This window comes from Anastrepha obliqua, chromosome 4, assembly GCF_027943255.1.
Source record: "Anastrepha obliqua isolate idAnaObli1 chromosome 4, idAnaObli1_1.0, whole genome shotgun sequence".
Lineage (NCBI taxonomy): Eukaryota > Metazoa > Arthropoda > Insecta > Diptera > Tephritidae > Anastrepha > Anastrepha obliqua.
Window position 1 is genome coordinate 69149635 of NC_072895.1, and position 26526 is coordinate 69176160.

General features: G+C 37.5%; 4 protein-coding genes across 4 annotated transcripts; 2 read left to right on the plus strand and 2 right to left on the minus strand.

Annotated features, from left to right (window-relative positions):
* The first annotated feature begins 202 nt into the window (after nt 1-202).
* Nucleotides 203-8762, plus strand: LOC129244813 (glutathione S-transferase 2-like). Its single transcript, XM_054882677.1, has 5 exons — nt 203-391; nt 7817-7865; nt 7988-8194; nt 8265-8458; nt 8518-8762. The coding sequence occupies exons 1-5, from the start codon at nt 294-296 to the stop codon at nt 8654-8656; spliced, it is 687 nt and encodes a 228-aa protein (XP_054738652.1). The 5' UTR covers nt 203-293; the 3' UTR covers nt 8657-8762.
* A 449-nt stretch (nt 8763-9211) lies between these two features.
* Nucleotides 9212-16397, minus strand: LOC129244807 (tetratricopeptide repeat protein 37). Its single transcript, XM_054882660.1, has 17 exons — nt 16256-16397; nt 16119-16199; nt 15924-16054; nt 15663-15864; nt 15009-15604; nt 14875-14952; nt 14503-14809; nt 14285-14398; nt 13848-14030; nt 13600-13784; nt 13357-13539; nt 13061-13266; nt 12607-13006; nt 12102-12539; nt 11833-12007; nt 9543-9730; nt 9212-9466 (listed from the first exon to the last, which is right to left on the minus strand). The coding sequence occupies exons 1-17, from the start codon at nt 16343-16345 to the stop codon at nt 9313-9315; spliced, it is 3711 nt and encodes a 1236-aa protein (XP_054738635.1). The 5' UTR covers nt 16346-16397; the 3' UTR covers nt 9212-9312.
* A 1046-nt stretch (nt 16398-17443) lies between these two features.
* LOC129245569 (vang-like protein 2) lies at nt 17444-21094 on the plus strand. Its single transcript, XM_054883823.1, has 3 exons — nt 17444-18136; nt 18188-18705; nt 18770-21094. The coding sequence occupies exons 1-3, from the start codon at nt 17893-17895 to the stop codon at nt 19748-19750; spliced, it is 1743 nt and encodes a 580-aa protein (XP_054739798.1). The 5' UTR covers nt 17444-17892; the 3' UTR covers nt 19751-21094.
* Nucleotides 21095-22018: 924 nt separating this feature from the next.
* LOC129245323 (phosphopentomutase) lies at nt 22019-25450 on the minus strand. The gene is made up of 4 exons (XM_054883406.1): nt 25305-25450; nt 23484-24478; nt 22860-23418; nt 22019-22794 (listed from the first exon to the last, which is right to left on the minus strand). Exons 2-4 carry the CDS (start codon nt 24468-24470, stop codon nt 22526-22528), a joined length of 1815 nt encoding a protein of 604 aa, XP_054739381.1. The 5' UTR covers nt 24471-24478; nt 25305-25450; the 3' UTR covers nt 22019-22525.
* Between the last annotated feature and the right edge of the window lie 1076 nt (nt 25451-26526).

Here is a 26526-nt window from a genome sequence, read left to right on the forward strand (position 1 = left end):
ACAAATCACTAACCCATAATACACCGCACTCAAATAGCCCCTCTCTTACTCCACCTCTCAACTCATTAGTTTTGATTGTTTCTCTTAACAAAAGAGCCAATCTGTTATTAATTGTAGCTCTTTATAGCAAAATATCAGACATGGTGCTTTGGAGTACATAGCGATCGCCCACAGCCACAGACAAAGGCGTTATCAATTGTCCGTCACTGCTAAAGTATTTAGTAGCACACACGCAGGCTGGTTGGCCACAGCTCCACCATCAACAATCGTGGATAATTTTTACTAATTTCGAAATGTCAGTGCGTCCAATTTTGTATTATGCACTATTCAGCTCGCCCTCCAGAGCCGCAATGCTGACATCCAAATTAATTGGACTAAATGTCGATTTAAAGTGAGTGACGAAAAACGCACGCGCGCGTAAATCTACATTCATTCATTTATAGATACGTAAATACGCGAATTTCTTTGTGTGCATACTGCCAAATATTCAAAATACAGTGTTTATGTTGGTGCTCGGTCAAAGTCAGAAGGGCAAACGCCTGATGCATAAATTAAACGAATAAATAAAGTGAAAATAATAGCATTTTTCAATATTCAATCATACGAGTAGAATAAAAAAAATGTATAAGATTTCAAAAATTATTTGAGAAACGTGACAAGTTATCATAAGAGACGTACAATCTCTTACTCCTATATCAGAGAGCTGCTCTTTTCTAATAATTTCTTTATCTCCAGAAGTGGTTGTGTGTTTGGTGATTTACTATCGTAACACGCGCAAATGCAGTTGTGTATGTGTGTGTATGCCCAGTAGTAAAATAAGTGTGAACAAATGTGTGAAGAGCTAATTCAGTGCCAGTCTATCTCCGAACAATGCAGAACGTATAGAGAGTTGGACAGTTGGTTCTCTGGTCTACATACATATATTGCTCATGCTGCGCTCACCTGGGATGACTTTTCGCCCAGGTGGGTGGCGAGCTTCATGGCAAAAAGTGTAGAGCAGTTAAGGAATGAAATGCTTTTTCTCCATTCAAAAGTTATTAACAAAGAACACTTTTAAACCTCCTATAGATGCTTCAGTAGCTAAGTAATTTAAATCTCAATAAAGTTTAATACTAAAATAAATAATAACAACAATAGGTACAAATGCCAAAAACACTCATAATCCACTTATCTAATTTGTACATACGAGGTTTGTTAAAAAATTTTTTTTGAATTTTGAATTTTCAAATTTCGCGGGCTACGTACATTCCTCATTTCGATTATTATTATTTTTTATGTTGGTTCACTCGTCTCGAAGTTATGTTCATGGTTTTAGCAATATACCATGTTTATAGTTTGTTTGTGAGAGCCATAAATAAGACAAGTGTTTTGCGTGTTCGGCGATTTTCTGCTATCGAAAAAAATTGATCAAAGAAGTTGCATCAAATTTTGTGTAAAAAATGGAATTAAGTACTCAAAAACACTTGAAATGTTGACAGTGGCATACGGTGAGAGTACTCTGAATTACAAAAAAAATGTCACAAGTGGTACAAGCTTTTCACAGAAGGTCGAGAAGATGTGAATGACGACGCCCCCTCTGCGCCACAGCACATCAACAACCGATGAAAATGTTGAGAAAGTGGAGAAAAGTATTAAATTGTTATGGAGAATCCTATTAGGAGGTTGAATTAGTTTTAAAGGTGACACACAGATGGCGCTATTTATCACTTTATCGCGTTGGCAATACTGAATATATATTCATGACAAAGCCTCATCCCTAGGCTTTGTTTATCAGTATCTGTCATTTCGCTGAAGTATAAACAACGCAGTGTTTTCGTGCTCCGAGTATGTCAACTTTCGTGCCGTCGAAACGCAATTTGCGGGAAGCTTTGCTTTTCTGCTTCAATTTGAAAAAAAATATAGCCCAAGCCCGTGAATTGCTGCAGGAGGCCTACCCAGACCATACTCCGTCGATTTCAACATGTGAGTATTGGTTTCGACGATTCAAAAGTGGTGATTTTCACACCGAAGACAAGGAGCGTCTTGGCCAGCCCAAAAAGTTCGAGGACGCGGAATTGGGGGAATTGGTAAACGAGGACTTGTGCCAAACACAAGAAGAGCTTGCTGAATCATTGGGCGTTGATAAATCAACCGTTTGCAAGCGTCTAAAAGCGATGGGAATGATCCAAAAGCAAGGACATTGGGCCCCGTACGAGTTGAAGCTGCGCGACGTCGAACGGCGATTTTTTACGTGCGAATTGCTGATCGAGCGACAAAATCGGAAGGGTTTTTTGCATCGGGTGGTAACTGGCGACGAAAAATGGATCCACTACGATAACCCAAAACGCAAAAAATCATGGGGTTTGCCCGGCCACGCATCAACGCCGACGGCCAAGCAGAATATTCACGGCAAGAAAATCATGCTCTGCATTTGGTGGGATCAGGTCGGCGTCGTATATTTTGAGCTGCTCCAACCGGGCGAAACAATCACGGGGGATCGTTACCGACTGCAATTGATGCGTTTAAGCCGGGCATTGAAAGAAAAACGGCCGAAACGGTAAAAAGGCACGACAAGGTTATTTTGCAACATGACAACGCTCGGCCGCATGTTGCTCAACCTGTCAAAAAATACCTTGGAACGCTTGGCTGGGAAGTGTTACCCCACCCGCCGTATAGTCCAGACATAGCTCCCTCCGATTATCATTTGTTCCGGCATATGAGTCTCGATTTGGCGGAGCAGCGGTTCTCCTCGTACGAGGCTACCAAAATATGGGTTGAGTCATGGATAGCCAAGCAGCGGCCAGAATTTTGGAGAAACGGCATCCGGAAATTGCCCGAAAGATGGGCGAAAGTTGTAGCTAGCGATGGCCAATACTTCGAATAAAATATTTTGTACCGTTTTTTCACAATAAAGCCCCAAATCTTCGAAAAAAACCTTTAAAACTAATTCAACCTCCCAATAGAATCACAATTAGAGAAGTTGCTGAGGATGTCGGCATATCGGTTGGCTCATGCTATGGAGCCTTTTCGGAAATTTTGGGCATGAAGCGTTTGGCTGCGAAATTCTTTCCAAAATTGCTGAATTTTGACCAAAAACAACGTCGCATGAACATCGCTCAGGAATTGTTGAATGACGTCATCGATGATCCAGATTTGCTTAAAAGGGTCATAACTGGTGACGAATCATGGGTATATGGTTATGACATCGAAACCAAAGCCCAATCGTTCCAATGGAAGAGTCCAGGAGAGCCAAAACCAAAAAAGCAGAAAATCACCGAACACGCAAACACTTGTCTTAGTTATGCATCTCACAAACAAACTAAACATGCTATATTGCTAAAACCATGAACATATCTTCTAGAGCAGTGAACCAACATAAAAAATAATAATAATCGAAAGTTGAATGTACCTAGCGCGCAAAATTTGAAAATGCACCTTATTTTTTTAACAAACCTCGTACTCGTATAAGATTTTCGAGTTTCAGCGGGTTCTTCTAACTCGAAACTCAATATTTGATTTAGTTGTAAACCATTTTCTTCTCCTATTTTCGGGTATTAGCCAAATAAGTTCGTGCGTGACAATCATTCGGAGTGCGTAGGTACAACAGGAAACACTAAAATGAAGAAAAAGTTTTTTCTAATGGCGGTTGCTCCTCGACAAGCAATGGCAAACCTCCGAGTGTACTTCCGAAAACTCCACCAAAGACCCAAAGAGGGTGTAAGCGCCAATTACATATATATAATCGTATATATATATAATTTCTGTATAATTCATCCCCCAGGCCCTTTGTTGACGCCGCAACTAAGCGCAGTGAGCAACAAAACGTTTACTGAGTTACGATTAATCAAGAAATCAAAAACTGAGAGTCAAAAAAATAAACTATTTACACTAAACCAATGTATAACAATTTTACAAATTTAGTCAACGGAGCAACTTTTTTGTTACATATTTGAATTATGATAAATGATGCCACGCGCCCTTCACCTCGGCCCATCAGCCCAAAATATGTGGGTAATGAACTAAACATTCTCCCATATTTCTGATAGTCATATTGAGTCCACAGTTCTCTTACAGCAGTAATAAAAATACAATACATACAAGTTGGTAAAAAAAGAGAAATTCAGAAATAAATTATGTGGTATTCTTCACATTATCTCACCTGGGTGCTAAATTGTAGCAGATAACAGAAATCAGAACACAAATTCGTGTTTCTGACGGCAAAATTCGAAAATCAAACAAATAAACAGATACAAAAATATGGCTGTCCGGAGATTTGGACGTAGAACCTCTTGGATTTTACACCAATTGCGATAGTGCAAAGTTGTTGTTTATTTTTTTTTATATTTATTATTATGAACTATCTAAAATGTTACCATCTAAAAACATGTTCGAATGACGTCATAATTCGTGACCAGATATCTGATTGAGGCAACGAATTTGAAGAACACACATTTATATAAGCATTTTGTTTACTCCTAATCTAATCAGTGAGTATATAAACTATAAGGGGCATAAAATCGTATCGTAAATATATTAAACGGAGGATGGTTCCATATGTAGAAGTCCACGCAAGTGGGGAACGTTACTGATCGCCATTCATTTGAGAGTGGCCAGGACGATTCTTCTGCATATGGTTCAAGCAGCTCACTACTCCCGGGATTAGCCCAAGTATCCTCTGGGTAGCTTCCGAACGCCCGTTCGGGAGTGAGCTAAGGTGAGAAGGCGAAACATTCCAGGATAGCTGGTTGTGCGCTGGGTTTGGGACCCGCCACAGACAGCCAGAAGATTCAAAACTCGACTCTCACTCTGCTCTCAAAGAGTACTGCCTAACAAACCGCCATGCACAGTTGGTACGACGAGGAATGTCATGCTGTCGCCGAAAGAAAAGATGTCGCCTATAGAGCCACGCTGCGATCGGGCGCAACGCGAGCCATGTGGGATCGCTACAGAGAGCTAAGAAAGGAAGAGAGACGTATTATCCGACAGAAGAAACGAGAGGCCGAAATACGTGAGTGCGAGGAGCTTGAGATGCTGGCCAATAGGAACAACGCCCGAAAATTGTACCAGAAAGTTCGACGGCTTACAGAAGGTTTTAAGACCGGAGCGTTTTCCTCTAAGAACAAAGACGGCGATCTGGTGACTGACGTACAAAGCAATCTTAAATTATGGACGGAACACTTCTCGAACCTGTTAAACAGTGATAGCTGCGCATGTCACAGAGAATGTGAAGATCCCGATACCCCAATCGTTGACGACGGAATTGTCGTTCCAATACCCGATCATGACGAGGTGAGAATAGCGATAACGCGGCTAAAGAACAACAAAGCCGCGGGTGCCGACGGACTGCCGGCTGAGCTTTTCAAACATGGCGGTGAGGAGCTGGTAAAGTGCATGCATCAGTTTCTATGCAAAATATGGTCGGTTGAAAGCATGCCTGCCGATTGGAATTTAAATGTGGTCTGCCCAATCCATAAGAAGGATGATCCTGCAATTTGTGCCAATTACCGCGGGATTAGTCTTCTAAATATCGCCTATAAGGTTCTAGCGAGCGTATTGTGTGAAAGGCTGAAGTCCACCGTCAACCAACTGATTGGACCTTATCAGTGTGGATTTAGACCTGGAAAGTCTACCATCGACCAAATATTCTCAATACGCCAAATCTTGGAAAAGACCCATGAAAAGAGAATCGACACACACCATCTTTTCGTCGACTTCAAAGCTGCATTCGACAGTACGAAAAGGAGTTACCTGTAGGCGCGATGTCTGAATTTGGTATCCCAGCAAAACTAATACGGCTATGCAAGATGACGTTGCTCAACACCAGCAGCGCCGTCAGAACTGGGAAGGACCTCTCCGAGCCGTTTGATACCAAACGAGGTTTCAGACAGGGTGACTCGCTGTCGTGTGACTTCTTTAACCTGGTGTTGGAGAGCATCGTACGAACCGAAGAACTTAATCGCTCAGGCACAATTTTTTATAAGAGCGTACAATTGTTGGCGTATGACATCATCGGCCTTAACAACCGCACTGTTAGTTCTGCCTTCTCCAAACTGGATAAAGAGGCAAAGCGAAGGGTCTGGTGGTGAACGAGGACAAAACGAAGTACCTCCTGTCATCAATCAGATAGTCGGCGCACTCGCTTTATATACATATATATTATCATCATCATCAGGTAGCGATTACAGCTCAGGGTGAGCTTTAGCTTCATCCACAATCCTCTTCCAATCTGCATGGTTCATAGCAACAGATCTCCAGCTCCTAACTCGTAGCTTTTTCAGGTCGGCTATAGCTTGGTCAAGCCAGGTTAACCTTGGACGTCCTCGGTCTCGGGTCATTAGACAATTCGTTGATGGGGGCGGCTGTCTTCTATGTGCAACTGTGCCTTTGAGCATGCGGCTCGTACTTGTGCAGAAATAAGTTTTGAAATATTTTGGCTTTTGTAGGGTGTGCAAGTTGTCCTGTGTTCCATTTTGGTCTCGTTAAACCTTTTTCTTGCTTGTGAAAATTGTCGCTATCAATATTTGCACTGCGGCATGAGTGAACGTATGTTATTGAGGATTTCCACCGTCTCGATATTAAAACATGGTCAATTTGATTGTATAAGGAGGTTCCAGGGATTGTCCACGAATATTCTTCTGCAGGAAATGAGTACTACTTAGATACATATTCGTGCTAGTTGCGAACTGACAGAGCCTTTCTCCATTGCATGACGTCACATTATGAAGGGAGTGTGGGCCCGCAACACGTCTGAAGTGTTCCTCCTTGCCGATTTGTGCGTTAAAATCGCCTAACACGATGATAGTGTCATGGGAACAAGTTTTTATCATTGAAGACTCTAGGATTGCAAGTCCTTTGTCAAGTCATCCGCTTCCTCCGTGGGAGCATATATTGAGAAAATGGTCACATTGTTAAATTTCCCTTTAATTCCCTGCGCATTGCGTTCATTTATTGGTGTAAAGCCAAGGAAGTATTTCGACATTTTTTGTGACAGTAGAAAGCCAATGCCACATTGACCGCTTCTGTTTGGCATTCCACTTTAGAAAAGCCTGTATTCTTTTTTCCTGATTTCTCCCTGTTCTTTCCAATGCAGCTCTTGAAGAGCTAAGATATCTACGTGGAATTTACTCATTTGCATCGTTGCTTCCTTCATTGCTCCTGCTCTTAGGAGAGTTCGAACGTTCCAGGTTCCGAGAGTCAAATCATTTGTCCTTTTTCGTTGCTGAGGTCGTTTACCATGATCAGTTTTATTTATCCGAGTCTGTTGTGAACGTTTCTTAACAAAAAATATTTTTGTAAGTGTGGGTTGTTAGCCCAACGACTAACCCCTTTTTTAAGGCAGTAGGGACTACCAAACAAAGGTCACATTTATATAGCGAGCCGCTTGCTACAAGATAGACGCCCGCTTTGCATGTTTTGGTCCACGGGTGGTATTTTATTTCCCACCTACCCTGCATATCTGCCGAGCATTCCCCTATCCGCCACCTGGAGACGCGTCCGATGGAAGACTGCCAACTGCACACACGGAACTTTTAATATTAAGGCTATTTAAAATTTGTATATTGTGTTATCGTTAAGATATCAAAAAGCATCACATGGTTAAAATAGGTATACCAGGTATGTATGTATATTCAAATCTAGCATCAACTTAATGAAAATTATGCTGCCAAATAAATTGAAAAGTTCTTATATAAAAAGTCAAAGCATGAACGATTACAGTCAGAGAATAACATTAAGAGAAAATTCGAAAGATGTATTTTTGACACCTTTGGTAGAAATAATGTTGAAATAAGAATCATTTACAGCCTACAATTTATTTCTATGTTTTTACCATCTGCAGACCCATCAACTTTGCAGCTCAGGAACATATGAGTGATTGGTTTTTGAAGGTAAAAATAAATTAATCACAATTTTCGTATATTTTTCACTTGTTGTACTCTATTAATTAGTATAATATTTTCTTTAATAAATAATAATATGAATGATAATAATTGTTTACCTTCATACTCAGCTTAATCCTCGTCACACCGTACCTACGCTGGTCGATCGAGATGTGTCGCTGTGCGACAGTCATGCAATAATCACCTATATGGTCGATCAATATGGCCAGAGTCAACACAAACATTTATATCCGAAAGATTTTATCAAACGTGCCATAGTTGACGAGCGACTCTACTATGAGAACGGGGTGCTTTTTCACGTAATCAAAGATTTTGTGGTAAAACCAAATTGAATTGAATAAATCAAGTCTTCTTTTACGCAATAAACCTTTTTTTGCCTTCGTGTAGAACCGCATAATGCGTGATGGCGACATAGAGTATCATCGTAAAAGCATAGAACTGTGCCATAATGCCTATGAGTTTCTAGAAGCATTTCTGTCACGCAGCAGATACGTGGCTGGCGAGCAATTAAGTTTAGCTGATATATCCATAAATACTACATTGATTTCTTTGGATAAGTTGGTGACGGTAGAAGAGAAAAGGTGGATAATTTATTCAATATCTGTTATTTATTCGTTATTCTATTTCAAATTTATTGTAGATATGCAAAAATTTGCGCATGGATGCAGCGCATGCGGGAGGAGTTACCCGGCTATGAGGAGATCAACGAAAAAGGTGCACAGCAACTATATCTACGTTTTCAAACTTGCTTAGAGGAGAATATGACGAAGCATACGTAACAAAGTGCTATATATAGTTATATTATATTTTCTTGTTTTATTTTTATGTTGTACTTAGCAGTGGAGCCCCTCACATGAATTATAAGTTAATATTACTGTGGTTATATTTCTCATATAGTTTTGTCCTGAACAGCAAATAGTATTGATAAGGAGCTTTTTCATGGCAGAAAATAAACTCGGGGTTTGGCATAACCTGCCTAAGGAGCGACATTAAAAACCACTTTTATTATCATTTAATGTTTGCCCAACTGTTTTAACAAAAAACATTTATACAATAAAAGTGTGGCGATTTCAATCTTGAATGGTTTACGCCGAGCTTTTAGCATTTTAGGTATGCACAATGCAGATGTTTCTTATGAGAGCCTTAAAACACGGTAGAGATGTTCTCGAATAACTTAAAATATTGATACCATATTAATACTTACATATCTATCATCCTAGTAAATCAGAATTAAATTTGTATGAAATGCCTGGCAATAACAATACGTTACTTAGCACTGCATCATTTCTGAAGATTTTTGTTTCGAATTCTTATCAACATTTTTGAGTAAGAAAATTGTTATTGTTGATTTTACTGCCATGCAGTAATGCGTTATATAAAAATTGTTTATTAAGATGACCTTCTTTGCATTAAAACACTCAACTCAAAACACACATTAATAAACTTCCTGTAGCGCCAGCCAAGCGTTCTGATTTTGCGGATGTAGGCGTATGGCATGTTGTATCAGCTTTAACGAGCGCAATTTGTCTACAGGTTTTAATGCGCGACTGGCTATCAATAACGATTTAGAGTCCTCTATACAGTCGCTTCTAAAAAAAATAATAAAATTATAATTTCAAATTTTTACATATTTTTTGTACAGCAGTGACGTAAATCCCAACTTACTTTTGCGCCTTATTACGATGCGACAAACTAATTGAACTCAAGGCAATTTGACTGGTAGCTACATGATATTGCGAGGCATGACTAAAATTGTTCAGCAGAAAATCGGCCAAAACTTTTCGCAGCTCGGCACAATGTGGGAATACGTGCACACGTGATAGTAGATATGTTAGACCTTTGCGTGTTTTTTTCTAAGAAAAACAACAGAAATTTATTGGTTTTATTAATAATACAGTACAAATTTCAAGTATACACGCTATGGAAAGACCGGTGTTTTGGCCACGCTTCCATTTTGCACTCTCTGAATAGTCATAAACAAGAAATAGACTACTCTATCCCTAGACTCACCTTTGAAAGGCTCTTCAAGACGAGTATACCATCAAGAAGTGAGTGGCATACAACAAGGCCATGGAGAAGGGGGGAATTAAACTTTTACACAGATGGCTCCAAGCTAGACGATAAGGTTGGCTACGGAGTTTTCTCGAAGGAATTAGGACTGGAACTATCCGTTCGACTACCAGACTACTGCAGCGTCTATCAGGCAGAGGTATTAGCTATAAAAGAAGTGGCTATATACCTAAATACGCACGCCGTAACAAAAACGATTATAAACATATTCTCGGATAGCCAGGCGGCCATCAAATCAATGAATGCGGCTTTACTAAGATCGAAGGTTGCACAGGAATGCCGGGCAGCCCTAAATGACATTAGTGACGTATTCAAGGTCAGCCTTATTTGGGTTCCGGGACATAGAGATATTGAGGGAAACTGTAAAGCAGATGAGCTAGCCAGAAAGGGTACTGCTCTCCAACTGCTGAGTGATAAAGGTACCATCGGAATACCCATGGCCACGAGTAAACTAATGATAAAAAACCACTTCATCCAAGAGGCCAATAGATCATGGAGAAATGAGGATACGTGTCTAACAGCTAGGCTACTATGGCCGCAAATAAACAAGAAAAGAACAAAGGAATTGCTTAGTCTCTCAAGAGACAATATCTCGAAGGTCGTGGCTTGTCTAACCGGTCACTGGCTATTTGGCAGGCATTCCTCGAGACTAGGAGTTTTCTCCCATGAATATTGCAGAAGTTGTAGAGATGAGGAAGAGGAAGAAACAGTTGAGCACTTCCTTTGCAATTGTCCAGCCCTAGCTAAAATCAGAGCAGGTTGTCTAGGTAAATACTTTTTTAATTCTCTTACAGAACTGTCTGGCGTGGGGTTGGCATCAATACTACGCTTCATAAGAGCCACGAAATGGTTCCACGAAGGAAGATAAATGAGGTTCCCGTGCAGCACAGTGGTATCACAACGGACCTGTAAGGTCTAAGTGAGTTGGTCGTGCAGACCGACTACCACCATAACCTAACCTAACCATACACGAAATTCATCGAGCTTCGTCTACATCGCCGAAGTTATCTTTTTGATCGAATCGCTAAAAATATGTGATATCTACAGCTTACCCCAAAATAGCTAATTGCAGGATGTAAATGAAACGTACCACGAGACTTAGTATTGACCAAAGCATTAGGGAAACCATAATCTTGGATGAGCTTATGGGTCAATATCGAACAAATCTCCGTGGGAAGGCAACTTTGTCCTTCACTTCTAAAAAAAAAGTTTTCGAACTATAACTAAACTTTTTTCCACGAATTCTTAACGGCAAATTCCAATATATTTATATATATATAATTGGCGTGTACACCCTTTTTGGGTGTTTGGCCGAGCTCCTCCTCCTATTTGTGGTGTGCGTCTTGATGTTGTTCCACAAATGGAGGGACCTACAGTTTCAAGCCGACTCCGAACGGCAGATATTTTTATGAGGAGCTTTTTCTCGACAGAAATACACTCGGAAGTTTGCCATTGCCTGCCGAGGGGGTAAAGTTTAAGGATAATTTAGTTGAATTTAGCCTACTCTAAAATGAAACTTTATTCTTTAAGGATGCAATTTATTGCAGTAAATGGCTTTCCTGGTTACACGTATGGACAAATTAAATGTGCCGTAGACGAGCTGGTAAAGAGAAGAAATTAATGTGCAGCAAATTCTACCATGACAGTTTCAGATTTACTTTATCTGCAGGCAACTGGCAGTTGGTCTACGGAATGAATAACTTGACCTTTCTTGAATTGTTATCTATTTAGTATGAATTAAGCAGACTGAAAATTTTGCGACCAAACTCCGGCAGCCTTGGCAATACGAAACTAGTTTTGGAACTTAGGTACGGAAAGTAAAAAAAAATTCGATCCAAGTTATTTGAATAATTTGATCCCTCATTTGTTTTCGATTCATACTTACAGTAGCTACATAGTGTTGTGCCGTCAAATATGCAATATGCCCAGAGTGAGCTCCACTATTTTCGTACTTCTTTAGCTCTGTTAGTATAGTCATTGTTAGTTGATTATCGTCGTGTAGAATACCCAAAGCACACGCTGAATATAGAGCCTGGATAGGAGAGTTCTTGAGCAGAATGCTTAAATTAAAAAAAAAAAAATAGAATAAAATTAGACAGAAAATATCAATCAAGGGAAAATTGACCAAAAAGGCAAAGAAAAATTACTGCATACCATTGATATAGAATCGTTTTAGTATCCGCTTCTCCTTGCGAGGCGTAAACCATTGCCGCCATTGCTACTAATATCATTCCCGCTTTGTCCTCATTATCAGCCACCAAGCTCTTCAATACAGAGTTATACAAGGAATATGCTTCCTGGTGCTGACCAGCTCGAACAAAAGCCAGAGCCAACCCAATTATGGCCTTTAACGACGCGTGTGTCACTCGATTGAAAACATTTATTGCATCATTCGGCCGATTCATTTTTAAATAAAGATAACCCAAATTTGTTAGTAATTTATCACGCTGTTCATTAGTTGTTGCTACTGTCGATTCAACAGCCTGAAGATATGCCCGCTCTGCTGGACGATAATGTTTTTGTTGTAAATTTAAAAAGCCCTGGAACGAAAGTGCGGCAAGTGTTGCATCCTTTTCCTCATTCACAAGGTACCTATGAGAGTAACGAATGAGATGTGTTTACAAATACTTCGAAATTTTAATATTGTTTATATTATTACCAATTAATTGCGTCCAATGCGACCACGTCCGCATACATGCTGTTTATGGCATGTCGGTAATGTGTAATTTCACACTTTTGTGGATCAGCCAACACCGTACACACCCAGTGGGCGTAACCGAGTGCGGACTCAGGGTGATATTCAAACTGCTGACAATGTCTGAAGAGATCTAATGCTTCCTCTTCTTCACCGATTGCTTCAGCTATCATAGCCTGCCCAATCCAAGCATTTCCATATATAGGACTGGACTGCTGTGCTCTCTGAAAAGCCTGATTTGCAAGTTTTATTTCGCCAAGCTTTAAATAAAGTGCGCCCAGATTTGTCCATGACATATACGATTTACGTTCTAGTGTTAGTGCCTGTATGAAACAATGCTGCGCCAAAGCCAAGTTATTTATTACTAAAAGTGAAAAGTAATGTAATAAACATAATTTTCGTAAAGCGCAAAATATACCATTATGCAAATTTATTACTCCCAGCAAATTCCAATTTTGCCAACGGTCACTTTGTTCATGTATAGCCATTTTACAAGCTTTGGTTGCCAATTCCAATTGAGTGACTGCTACATCAGGCACGTAAACAGCGCAATAATAACAACATAGGGCAAATTCATACCAAATAAATGTGTTTGATTTCAATTTAATGGCACAAGTGTAAAATCTAAGAACGGAAAGTAAATGTACGTATAAGTTTTTATAAAAAATTAAGTTCCATATAAGTGTAGTATAGCTACAGAAAAATTTAATTAACCTCGCCGCTAATATGAACAGGTCTTTTCTTGACAAAATCGCTGTTTCGTCCTCTAATTTCGCCAGTTTGCCCGACACCTCCAAGTAAGCCAATGAGCTGGGCATGCGCGCCGTTTGTACAAATACATTAGCGGTAAGACGCCATAGCCAAAACATGTTGTTATCGTTTAGCGATTGAAAAGCACTGATTAATGAGGGAAAAGGTTAGTAGGAAGAAAATTATATTTAGACTTTGAATGCATACCGTTGTAAATGATTAACAGCCATCTGTAAATGATATTTACAACGTCCGTATAGATGTTCCAGCTTTAGATTGTTCGCCAAACCAATGTGTGCTTCAGCAGCCCCCTTTAAACCAGGCAAATAATCGGGATGAGTTCGTAGCAATTCGACGAATTCGGCTATAGCTTCGGGATACATGCGTACAGTCTGTTCAAGAAGCATAACATTGAAGTTGAGAGTTTTAAGAATATAATTATGTTTTATACTGACCGATTTGATCAATGCAATTTGTAATTTTGCGTAAATATTGTGTGGATTCATTTCTAGTATTTTTTGAAAAACGCGTATGGCAGAATTATAGGAACCGCGCTCTGCATACGCATCACCCAGAGATTCCCAATAATGCATGCAACTGACATCGAGCTTTATAGCAGTGCGAAATGATTGGATAGCCTGTTTGAAAATATACGTTTGGAATTTCATTTTGGTTAAGAGGTCATAAATTCAACTTAAAATTATGCGACTTATGTATATAAAGGGTTCTTTATAAAAAGCGCCCGAACTTTCACGTTGCATAGAGACTATCTTGAAAAAGGTACAGCTGTCAAATTTGGCGGGAATACTTATTTAATCATGATATTATTAACAATATTGACAGCTGAAGCTTTACAGAGACGGCCGCAACTATTAAAGGACGGTTTACTTACATCATCCCATTTGTTAACATTAAAAAAATGCAGGCCTAATTTGTAATGTATACGCTTAGAATCATTAAATTCCATATGTTGAAGAGTGTTAAGCAACAATGCCACGTTCAAATCCTGTCGTATAGAAAAAAAAATATTTTTTTAGTTTTATAAACAAACATTATGGAGCTTAGCAAAAAGCATTCTGATAATTGTACATCTATGCAGCAATCATTCACCTCTTCACCCAATTGCTGATAAATAGCGCTTAGATTATTCACCGCATCCTCGCACAAAGGATTTAAACTAACACATTTTTCGAAACATTTGCGCGCACGCACAATATCCTTCGTAACATAGTAGATTTTCCCGAGATAGTGGAAGCATTCAGCGCAATATGGTTGCAAGCGTGTCGCTTTGAGCATACAATTCAAAGCGGTGGCATAATGAGACAATTGCAAGTGCAATTTGGATAGTAAAAAAAGTGTTTCGAATGACTCTGTATCCGCGCAGCTTTGCAATAAGTCAATAGCAGCTTCAGGCGTCCTAAAATGGTTTACCTTTAGCACATCAAGGTATTAAATAATACAACAGAAAATTATTTTTCTTACTCCAGAAACTCTGCTTGCTGCAGTATGCTTAACTGCAATGTCTTTAATTGGTCTATATAACCAAGCTTAAAATAACACCTGGAATATACAGCAAACAAAATTTGAAGGTTTGTACTAAGGAATAATGAACATACCTAGCTAAAACTGCCATTACATCTTCATTTTGGTCAAATTTTTGTAACATTTCGGTAGTTTCTCGTAATTGTGCCTTTTCGTTGCTAACATGGGACAAACACAGGGCATGTTCAACAGAATTCTTTTTTCCAATTTTACACCATATTGACAAAGCCGTGCTCCAAACACCAATCACCATTTCTACGCGCGCCAACAACTCCAACGCAATAGTGTATGTCGGTTGCAACTCACGAACCCGATATAGCAAATCTCGCGCTGCTACAAATTGTCGCTGCTCATAAAATTCGATTGCTTTGATAAGTAGCCCTAAACTAGCATTTTTATTCAGCTGTAACAATGCCGCTACATACTGTTCAATATTTTGATTTTGATTATTTAGGCATTCCGTAGCCACTTCACGGGATTCACAGTAAATTTTGCACACCCACTCATAAGCGTAAATATCGTGGGGGTATTTTTCGGTAACTGCACAAGCATGTTTAATGCAGTTTGTGTAATCACCCTTTTTATATAGAAGTTTAAGATAACGTTTGTATGCATTTAAATACTGCTCAGCATCAGGATCCGCTATCAGCTCCTCCAAAGCATATTTATACTGCAATCAAAGTTTTTTTTGTGATAATTATGTATGTCCAACGTTTTTTACAACTTACAGTAGTTTCATCCTCTTCGACCACATCAAATTCAAAATGCACCCAAAGCTGCGCTAAATATTTCAATACATATTTCCTACGTTCTACATCTTGATCATTTCGCTTTAATTCACTCTTCAAAATGTTAAAACATTCTTCGCCTACACACCTGTTGTTGAGTCCTGCGACGTAAAGTCTCTCAAAATAATAACTACACTTTTCACTGAAAAGCCACAAACTTTTTAACTTAATTTTTTGTAATATTTTTAGTGTCAAACTTACGGTACTAAATCTAACAATTGCTCATAAATTTTGGGCAATTCATTCAGTGGAGCGCAGTTAGCTAAACCCTGTAGCGCAACAGTTGGTGCAGCTGGTGAAAACTCAACCGCTTTACGTAAATACTTTGCCGCCTGAAAGAAAATTACACGATAGTGTGTGATAAGCTTTGTTCCCTTGTAATAATTTAAAACTAACCTGGTCTTTATTGCTATTTTGATAGGCCGCTCCTAATAGTAAATAAGCCATATAATTATTGGGTTCATCTTGCAGCAGGGCCTATTCATGAAAGACATTGGATGAGTATTTAAATTTGTACATATTATTTAACCTACTTCACATTTCTCTATTGCATCGTTGAAATTTTCAGTTTTAATAGCTTCTCGAACTTCCTTAAGTATTGCTTTGGTCTCCTTGCTTGACATTTTATAAATTAAAAAAATGATAATCAAATTAAATAAAAAACTTCAAAAGAAGTTCGCGAAACAACTGGAACTGAGCTGCTTTAGCAATATTGCCACACAATAAGAAATGTTGCGTATGTATGTATCGGGTGCTTCTTAAAAGAACTCAAAATGATCATACAAAACAGAAATAATGTTTGCATGATTCTGAATATTCTGATAGATAATGTCACGGCATTTATTTTTTTAATATAATACCTGGCAAATATCACCCGTTACAACAAGTCCAGTTTTTGAATATTTTTTAATGGTAGTTTGATTATTCCAATAAGCCGACTTTAACAAAAAGTTGCGCCATCTTGGAACCAAATGTTGTCCATGTTTAACTGATTAATTTTTGGAAACAAGAATTCAGTCAGCATCGCTCGATTATAATTGCGAAAGAAATGAATTTCGCGAAAAAAAAATTTGTTCAAGGTAAATTTCCACAATTTGGAAGCGTTGTTCTGCCGTTAAACGATTCATAATCACTTGTCAAACCTTATGGCCTCTGGTGACGGTCAAGCATTGTTTGACAAGAACTTTATATGTGTGCGTGTCGGGTGCTTGACGCTAATATCTAAAATTTTTGACTTTTACCAACAACAAGTATGTGTGACACGACGCCACCCGACTGCACTAACACATACAAAGCGCAGTCAAGCATGCTGTATCGGCACCAGAGGACATTAGTAAACAGAAATGGCTACACAGTGTGCCATTCTTTCCTGTTAACGCACTGTTCTCTTATGCAGCTAAGTACTTCTCATGCAGCTAAAAAAATCCCCAAAATAGAAGTTTAGAGTAAATTTATAAATGTTCTCAAAATTAAAAAAAACAATATTTTATGTACGTTAATACAAATATATATTTAATTTTTAAAGGAAAGTTTTTTGAAAAATGTAGCAAAATGGTGTGCATTTTGAAACTAAATTAAAAATGTATTTATTCTGCATGTGGCAACATTTAAAGAAAATGAAAGGGGCCAACAAAATGTAACGCCACTGGATGTAAAAGAGAACGCAGTTGAGCGAAAAATAGGAGTGTTTTTTCTACTTTTCGTTTTAATGGCATTTTTCAACTCGATTCCAATTGTTTAATTTTTAGAATAATAAAAAATGTGTGTACTTAAAATAAAAGTTATTTCGTATGTAAATTGAATGATAATGTATCAATATACCACACTATGTAAAGTAAAATAGAATAGCATAATCGAGTATTTGTGATTGGAATTTTTAATGAGACTAGTATTGCAACGTCAAAGAAAAAATAACATCGGAAAACGGAGACAAAAAGAAAGTCTGCAAATTTTGATGAACATCCCCCGGACATTACCCTTACATATAGCAAACTGTATATAACCTGATATTGTTATTACACTATAAAGATTATTTGTGTCAATCATACAAATTAGTGAATAATCCAATAATTATTAAAATCGCTGGAGGCCAAGAGCCTCTTGGGCGTCTAGTACACGCCAACTTGTGTGTGTGCGTCCTGTTCTGACCGCTGTGTTGGCGGTGTTTGCGATGGAAAACGAATCTGTAAAGTCGGAACACAGCGGACGATCTAGACGTTCACGCAATCACAATAACAACAATAGCGTTAATGCTGGGGGTACTGGCCTGAGCAATAGCGGAAGTGGAGGCACTGTAAATAACGGTTATCATCGCGATCGTACACGACATTCTCACCGTAGTGGGCATACAAAGTCAAGTGGTAAACACCAACGCGGCGACATGGCACCATTCCAGACAAGCGTAAATATGACAGGTAAAAACGCATTTCCTATACATGCAGAGTTTTCAATTTTATATTTTTAAGGTGAAGAAAATCGAGATGGACAGGAAATAATCGAAGTACAAATATTGCCACAAGATGAAAATTGGGGCGAGAATACAACTGCGGTCACCGGCAACACATCTGAACAAAGCATCTCTATGGAGGACATCAACAATGCCTGGCATCGTGAGAATGACACAAGTTTTGGGTTCGCTTGCCGGCGACGTTTAGAATCTGCTTTTTCACTCTTACTCGGATTTGTATCTTTCTTTTCGCCTGTCGCTATGGTGGTAATGCCGCGTATGGGTTTCTTTCCGTCTGCATTTGATCATGCTGAACTCACGCAAACCGTGCGCACACAATTGCTTGCGTGTAGTAGTGAATGCAAGGGTTTGTTAGTTTCACTAACTGCACGACTCATTTTATTAGCAATCGGACTGTGGGCGCTCTTTATGCGTCGATCAGCGGCAACCATGCCGAGAATATTTCTGTATCGAGCTCTTGTGCTCCTACTTGTTACCATATGCACGTTTGCCTATTGGCTTTTCTATATGGTGCAGGTACGTAGTGTCGATGCCATTTTTAATTTTGAATATTAAAAACAATCGCAATTTTGATTTCTAGGTAACTAATGGTGCCAAAGTGGTTGTGGAGACAGGCGGTGATGCAGTTAACTACAAATCACTTGTTGCCTATGCAACAAATTTGGTAGACACATTGCTTTTTATTCACTACATTGCTGTGGTTTTGCTGGAATTACGCCACCAACAACCAATGTATTATGTTAAGATAATCCGTTCACCAGATGGAGTATCTCGTTCTTACACGTTGGGCCAATTAAGTATACAGCGTGCAGCTGTTTGGGTTCTACAGCGCTATTATGTAGACTTTCCGATTTTCAATCCATATTTAGAACGTATACCGATTTCGAAATCGCAGCGCAATAAAATCTCTACTAGTTTCAAATACTATGAAGTCGATGGTGTGAATAATGCACAACAGCAGAGTCAAAGTCGAGCTGTACTAGCGGCAAATGCGCGTCGACGGGATTCATCGCACAATGAACGATTCTACGAAGAACACGAATATGAACGACGTGTAAAAAAGCGGCGTGCGCGTCTTATTACCGCTGCAGAGGAGGCATTTACGCATATAAAACGCATACACAATGAACCCGCCCCTGCAGTACCACTCGATCCGCAAGAAGCAGCGCAGGCAGTATTTCCATCAATGGCGCGTGCATTGCAAAAATATTTACGCGTCACACGACAACAACCTCGTCACACATTCGAAAGCATACTCAAACACTTGGCGCATTGTCTCAAGCATGATTTGTCGCCACGGGCATTTCTCGAGCCCTATCTAACTGAAGCGCCAGTATTGCAAAGCGAAAAGGAACGCCGTTGGGTGCAATCGTGGTCGCTAATTTGCGATGAACTTGTGTCACGACCTATCTCAAATGAATGCACATTCCAACTAATACAAAACGATGTCTCACTCTTAGTATCCATACATAAGCTGCCGCATTTTAATATAGCCGAAGAGGTTGTCGATCCAAAAAGCAATAAATTTGTACTGAAATTAAATTCCGAAACATCTGTATGACAACAAACGTTGAATACTAACATGACACCAACACCGACACACAGCAATGTAACGCAATCCTCATATCTGCACGTGTTTGTATAGGTCCCATTATCAATCCGGTCTATATATTTACTTATGCATTCATCCTACTATATATCGCAAATTCTCAACGTTTGCTGCTCATTTTTATGACAAAAGCAATTCTCAAAATGTTCACAACTCCCAGTGTATCCTAATCATTGACACGCACACATATCAAATAAGTAATATCAGCGCTGCACTAAAATCCTAATGTATTTCTGAAGTATTAGCAGTGACAGCCGAAAAGTAGCAATGCAAACCTAATATAATATTAGTTCTTAAGAATTACAACTTTGGTGTAAGCAGGAAGGTTTTAAAAATAACTTTTTTAACATATGAAATAGGGAGTGAAAACGTGTATACAATTTCTTCACACGAAATTTTTATTTAAATAATGATTTTTTTTTTTTTGCCTTTTATTTAATATTTTAGTTTCCTAAAAAGATTAGTTTAATACTATAAAAATACCTATTAAAATATGTATGCCTTCCAAGCAAATAATAATTTGTGAAGGGTTGTGCCTACATATAGCGAGTTAACTCACAGTTGTGACCTTCGCTCCGATTTAATATAAAGTATTGCCTTGCTCTATCATTTCAGCATTTTATTCAGCTATGAAAGTTTATATAAAATCGTAAATTGCGCCTGTTTTTATGAGAATTTATTCTACTAATCGTAACTTAAAACACTTAATTTACTTCTTGGCGGAACTCCGTAGCTTTGCCATTTGACGCTCTCAGTGCTTTATTCAGGCAAAAGTTAGCTTGTAATCCAAAGCGCTGATCTCATTAAAAAACGTTTTATGCTTAGTATGGTAATTTGGCCTTAATGACTTGTTTTAAATTTATATCTCCAAAAGTTCTTACAAGTAGCTGGCCAATTTTAATTAGAGAACTGTCCTATATTAACTGGAAAGCAGACCAATTTTTTAAATATAATACACAAAGTTATAAGTAAGCATGTAGCTGTAAGACTTCTGATTTCCACTATTTACAATAAATAAGTTTTCTACAAAATCATGTTTCATTAAGGTACTTATAATACAAAGTTCTCTACAATTCCTACTAATCAACATAATCTCAAGCAATTTTTGCACTTAAGTGTCGACTAAAACTTTCTTCATCAACTCGAAACGCACTAAAACTTGATCTATAACTCGGTATATAAAAGAGTTACTAACAGGAAATGCTGACAAATAAACCATAATGTTGGAGACTGTCCAACTGCCAATTTTAGATGAGATTTTATACAATAAATTCAGCTACATATATAAATCTATATATGTACATATAAAATCTATATATGTACCATATATATAGCAGCCAGAAATAAGCAATTTTAATTATAATATATAATTATAATTTTAATCATTAAATACATTTTGTATCTAAGTATAATGAAACGTTTTAGAATAAGATATATTAAAAAAAAAAAGAGATTTAATAATTATGCAGGTGTGTATAAGTGTGTGTATTTGCGTTATTTTATAACGTACTTACTATTTAATCGTAGTTTTTATATACATAAATGCATTTGATATTAATAAGCTACCAAAATATTTATAGTGCGAATTTTCCTACTTATTTTCTAGCTAATGACTTTATCTTTCATTTTAAAAGCTATTCATTTAAACGTGTTGTTGCAAACATAAAACAAACACATGGATATGTATATTTATTTATTAGGATTTATCTAGATAAGCAAATAATTATTACACATATGCTCGGAGAATAATACGGCTGATTTCAACATCTGATTAGAACGTTATGCCACTGGCCTGTTTATTATTTTTATGAAAAATGAGTACATTTATTTTCGCTTGAAAATCTAAGTATTGCGTTACAAATGCCTGTCAATCGCTTTTTTTATACCAATAAAAGATATTTAAGAAACAATAAAAACATTAAAATATTTATTTTATTTGCTTTACTATCGTATCCAAAACATAAATTTTTTCCAACAGCTGTCGCATATCGACAAGCTTCCCATAAAGATCCATTTGCCGCCGGAAATGATATAAAATTGTATGGACGACGTTACAGCGCATTCTACTAAATGGAGAAGTTTGACCTAAATACCCTTCGATGATATTTACGTCAGTCTGTGTGTTGCCGCTGTTACAACAAGAATGAACTTTCGGATCGCAAGCAGGTCAGACAGCAGTTTTAGGCTTTTAGGCATATGGCATAAGAAAACGAAACAGAGTTAAACGTTTCACAACGATACACTTTATTTTTGTCCCGTAATGTTTTAGATAAAAAAGGAAACTTTGGTAATTCAATATACATAAAAGGTAATAGTTACACCTAATCGGTTCTATAATAATTTGTCTATGACAAATAAAATAAAACAAAATTCTCAAAAATAACTAATAGTAAATAAAATCGTACTATTTCAACAACAATATTCTATGTTAGTCTGTACATATGTAGCAGTAATAAAGATTATATCAAATTATATAACAAAGGAACGGCTTTGAAGAGATTTCGTACATTCCCGAATTATTTTACTGCTGATGTAAAAATTTATGTTGCCTTTAATCACATTATGCGGAATGATTTGTTATTTCATGATGATGATTCAATTGATGATGTAAAACCTGAGAAGCCATTTGTTTTGAACGCCCATGACCACTCGCTCCAGGCTCAAGTGTAAATGAAAGTAGCAATACTTTATGTTATATAAATTTTCTGCTGGTATGTATGGTAACATTTAATCAGATTTAGGAGTCAGGTTATTCTCATTTGGCTGCAAAAACTCTTGTACAATTCCTGACACCATCTCATTTGTGGTATTAATTAGACCATCAAAATCTGTTTGGCCTGGTTGTGCACACATTTCGGCATAATACTTGATTTTGGGTTCAGTGCCACTTGTGCGCAACGTTATGACCAATCCATTCTCAAATGTAAAAGTAATCATTTGGCTACTTGCACTAACTGGTAAAATGGCCTTACCATCAGCTTGCGCGGTATCAACACCTATCGAAGATTTCACATTAATTTTAAATTCACGTACCAGTTTTTTTAACTGCTGTTAAACTTACCGTTGGTCAAATCGCGTATGTTTTTAATTTTATACTTTCCCTCGAGTATTGAAGGTGGGTATGTTTTTGATTCGCCAGAGAAATTACGCAAACGTTCGAAAATCTTTTTTATAACATTTGGCTCGTAACAAAAGTAGTAAGAAGAATTATTGTAATGGAAACCGTATTCTATGTATATATTTTGCAACTTTTCGTCTAATGAAATTTCTTCTTTCGATTGGAGATAGCATGCCATTGAGGCAAGATGGCATGCCGCACTTACTCCATCTTTATCCAAGACATTTGTAGAGAACATAAAGCCGATAGCTTCTTCGAAGGCAAATAACACGGTTTTTCCATTTTTTATCAATTTATCTGTTTCATTTCCCATCCATTTAAAACCCGTTAAGGTCTCAATGAAATGGAAATTGTGCTGTTTTGCAAATGCTCTTAATATTTTGGAGCTAACAGTACTAGCAAGCATGTAGCAATTGGAGAGATCACCCTCTGGGTGTGTTTGTTTATATAGATATATAGCCCACCAGCCAAGTAGTGCTCCAATTTCATTGCCGGTATAGACCTGAAGTTTAATTTCAAGCTCTTATTATTATATTTTTTATCAAATATTTACAAAACGAATTTTACCTTCCATTTACCGGTATTTGCATTTTTTGTAGCCAAAGCCAATCGATCAGCATCAGGATCGTTGGCAAGGATGATGGAAGAACCAGTGCTTTCTGCCTTCTTTATCGACAATTCTAAAGCGCTTTTTCCTTCTTCTGGATTTGGAAATAATACAGTTGGAAAGTCTGGATCTGCATCCTTCTGTTCTTCAACAGCAATAACTGGCTGCAATTTGATGGATGCGAAAGTGTCCCGTATAAAAGGAAAACCTACGCCATGCATAGCAGTATATACCACACGTAAGTTTCTTTGACTATTGCCTTCAATGATGGACGACGGCAAAGTGTCACGTAATTTATCGACATAAGCAACAATAGCCTCTTTTGGATCAAAAAGAAGTTCAGCCTCATATAAATTCGCTGTATCCCAACTACATTCTCTAGGTTCAAGATTACAAAGTATAGCTTTCTGTATGTTTTTGTCATGTGGCGATATAATTTGTGCCCCATTACTCCAATATACTTTGTAGCCATTATCATCTTTAGGATTATGAGAAGCTGTTACCATTACACCACCTAAACAGTTGAAATGGCATATGGTGTAAGGTACCAAAGGTGTTGCCACCAAACACCTATAAAGGTAAACCTTAAAGCCGGCACGAATAAAAATATTTGCCGAGAGCTCAGCAAATCTTTTGCTGTTATGCCGTCCATCAAAGCCGAAAACAATACCGCGTGTTTTTCGATCGCTATGGCTAAATTGCTCCGACATATAAGTTGACAAGCCTTGGGCTGTCTGTGCTATGACTAGATCGTTCATACCATTAAAACCTGCTCGCATTTTACCCCGCAGGCCGGCAGTACCAAATGCTAAACGCGTTTGTAAAAGCTCATTTAATTTTTTCCAATCACCAGCCTGATCTAGTGCCTCAATTTCAGAGCGAGTTTTTTCGCACTGATCCCACTTTAACCACTGATCAATGGTTTCACGTAATTCAGGAGTTGCCATTGTCGACTCTGTAAATGATATGAGAGGGAGGAAATTAGATTAGATTTAGAGTTTATATTATGAAGTTGAAAAAAGCAGAAATTAATTTATAATGAAGAAGCGGAGATGTATAAATTTTAGCTTCTTCGGAAGTACTTGTTTATGTATTTTAAGTTGAGAATATATTTTTTTTTTAATTCAATGGATTGGTAGAATAGATAACACATATTAAAATAAAGAAAATCTCAGTTTAATCTTGGTAAAGATGTATGCGAATATTAATCGGAATAATAGTTTTACTTTTCAGTTGTATCTACTCTTTTTCTATAAAGGATATCAGTTATTAGTTATCAGAAGTGTTTATGCCTAGTAATTGCTAATAATATGCCTAGTAATAGAGTGAGAATTGCGCAGGTTCGCGTCATGTCAAAATACGTTGGCTCCGCCTAATCCTGAGACTCCAATTCAATGTAGCCGTAAATACCATACGGAAGGGCCCCGTTTGAAACCCATTGCGGACATGAAATACGAAATGATTAATAGTATTTTTTATAGCGGTCGCCCTTCTTCAGGTAAAGGTAAACCTCCGTGTTTACTTGTGTCATGTAAAAGCTCCTCATAGAAAACTATCTGCCTTTCGTAGGCTTCATAAAACTGTAGTCACTCAAGACGCATACCAGAGAGAAGCTCGGCGAAACTTTAGCACTAAATTAAACATCACATCTTTTACGAATACACATTTACGTGTTTAATAAAATGAATGTAGAGATAAAGCTTGGGTGACATTCGTAACATAACTTTTCTCCTCAATGAAATCAACGTAACCAAACTAAAATATTTTGTAGTTTTACTTACTAAAAGAACACCGTTTATATTTTTACGTAAAATTATAGATGTTTATAATTTTTTGTGGAATTAATTCGTTATGGTAAACAATTTATGGAAGGAATCGAAATAAATCTACTCGAAATATTCGAAAGATCAATTAAAGATGTCATAATCAGCCGGCGCAAAGGTGTATGAGAATAAATTATCGATATTCCATTTAATGATATATTGGGCGAACTTGACATCGATGCATAAAATCGTCCAGTAACTGGCCCTATAAGAATTGGATAATGCGGGCTATTAGTGATGTTTTCTCGCGATAATGTCGCACTCATTCCACTCTGCATCAGAGTTGTCATATTTTCGATTTCTTTTCTCAAACCCAGACTAAGGAAATGTGTGGCATTTTTCACCTTCCACAAAAAATGAAGGTGAGCTTCAGCTAATTTTATCTGTGTACAGAAGTTGGAGAAATAGTTGTACGAAAACTTCAATTGCTAAGAAAAAAAAAAATGGAAGTAAATTTCATTATATTCAATATATATGTAGATTTGATATTATTTAAAATATATAATTTGAGGAAGTGTTGAATTTTTCTTATTTATTTTAAAAAGTCAATAAACCACAAATGTTCTTACTGGCTAAAACGATAACTTAAACGTATTGTTGGGCAAGAAAAATCAAGCAAAATAGAATTTGAAATCTCGTTGAGTTCTCGAAATAAACGCACTAATGGGGCATTTCTTATGTAATTCGTATTGAGGGTCTTGAAGTAAAACGGAAAATTAAAACGAAGAGTTTTCGCAGGAATAAGAAAAAAAAAATTAAAAAAAAACAAAAGTAGCTAGCAGTAGTGAGGGGCAATCCACTTACCAAGTCATGTACAGAAGACAATAAAAGAATAGTCCTTCTGCTTTCCAGGGACTTAAGGTTAAACAAAAGGAGGTGAGAATTGTAGAAAGGAAATTGTGAATTGAATAAAGGGAATATTTAAGGAAAACCTCTTAAATATGTACGTTCAATTCTATCAATAGCAAATTTGTAATGAGCTCTACAGATGAATGCAGCATATTAAAGCTTTGGACGAACAAAAGGTGTATGGAGTAATTTCAGAGTATAGGGATCTGTGAAATTAGATCTATTTCGTCGATCAAAGCCCAACGCAGCTTGATTTGTCTTGTTTTATTCTATGAAAAAGAACATTTTCACACGGCGTATGACAATATTTTCGTAAAGTTGGCGTTTAACA

Bases quoted from the DNA above. Each gene is read 5' to 3' on its own strand.
- LOC129245323 (XM_054883406.1), bottom strand. From the start codon at position 24,470: ATGGCAACTCCTGAATTACGTGAAACCATTGATCAGTGGTTAAAGTGG. The intron at 23,419-23,483 runs GTAAAATTCGTT...ATTAAACTTCAG, and splicing joins CAAATACCGGTAAATGGAAG to GTCTATACCGGCAATGAAAT. The intron at 22,795-22,859 runs GTAAGTTTAACA...AATCTTCGATAG, and splicing joins CATACGCGATTTGACCAACG to GTGTTGATACCGCGCAAGCT.
- LOC129244807 (XM_054882660.1), bottom strand. From the start codon at position 16,345: ATGTCAAGCAAGGAGACCAAAGCAATACTTAAGGAAGTTCGAGAAGCT. The intron at 14,953-15,008 runs GTATGTTCATTA...TGTATATTCCAG, and splicing joins GTAATGGCAGTTTTAGCTAG to GTGTTATTTTAAGCTTGGTT. The intron at 13,785-13,847 runs GTCAGTATAAAA...CTTCTTGAACAG, and splicing joins AAATTGCATTGATCAAATCG to ACTGTACGCATGTATCCCGA.
- LOC129245569 (XM_054883823.1), top strand. From the start codon at position 17,893: ATGGAAAACGAATCTGTAAAGTCGGAACACAGCGGACGATCTAGACGT. The intron at 18,137-18,187 runs GTAAAAACGCAT...TATATTTTTAAG, and splicing joins GACAAGCGTAAATATGACAG to GTGAAGAAAATCGAGATGGA. The intron at 18,706-18,769 runs GTACGTAGTGTC...TTTGATTTCTAG, and splicing joins GGCTTTTCTATATGGTGCAG to GTAACTAATGGTGCCAAAGT.
- LOC129244813 (XM_054882677.1), top strand. From the start codon at position 294: ATGTCAGTGCGTCCAATTTTGTATTATGCACTATTCAGCTCGCCCTCC. The intron at 392-7,816 runs GTGAGTGACGAA...TACCATCTGCAG, and splicing joins GGACTAAATGTCGATTTAAA to ACCCATCAACTTTGCAGCTC. The intron at 8,459-8,517 runs GTGGATAATTTA...AATTTATTGTAG, and splicing joins GTGACGGTAGAAGAGAAAAG to ATATGCAAAAATTTGCGCAT.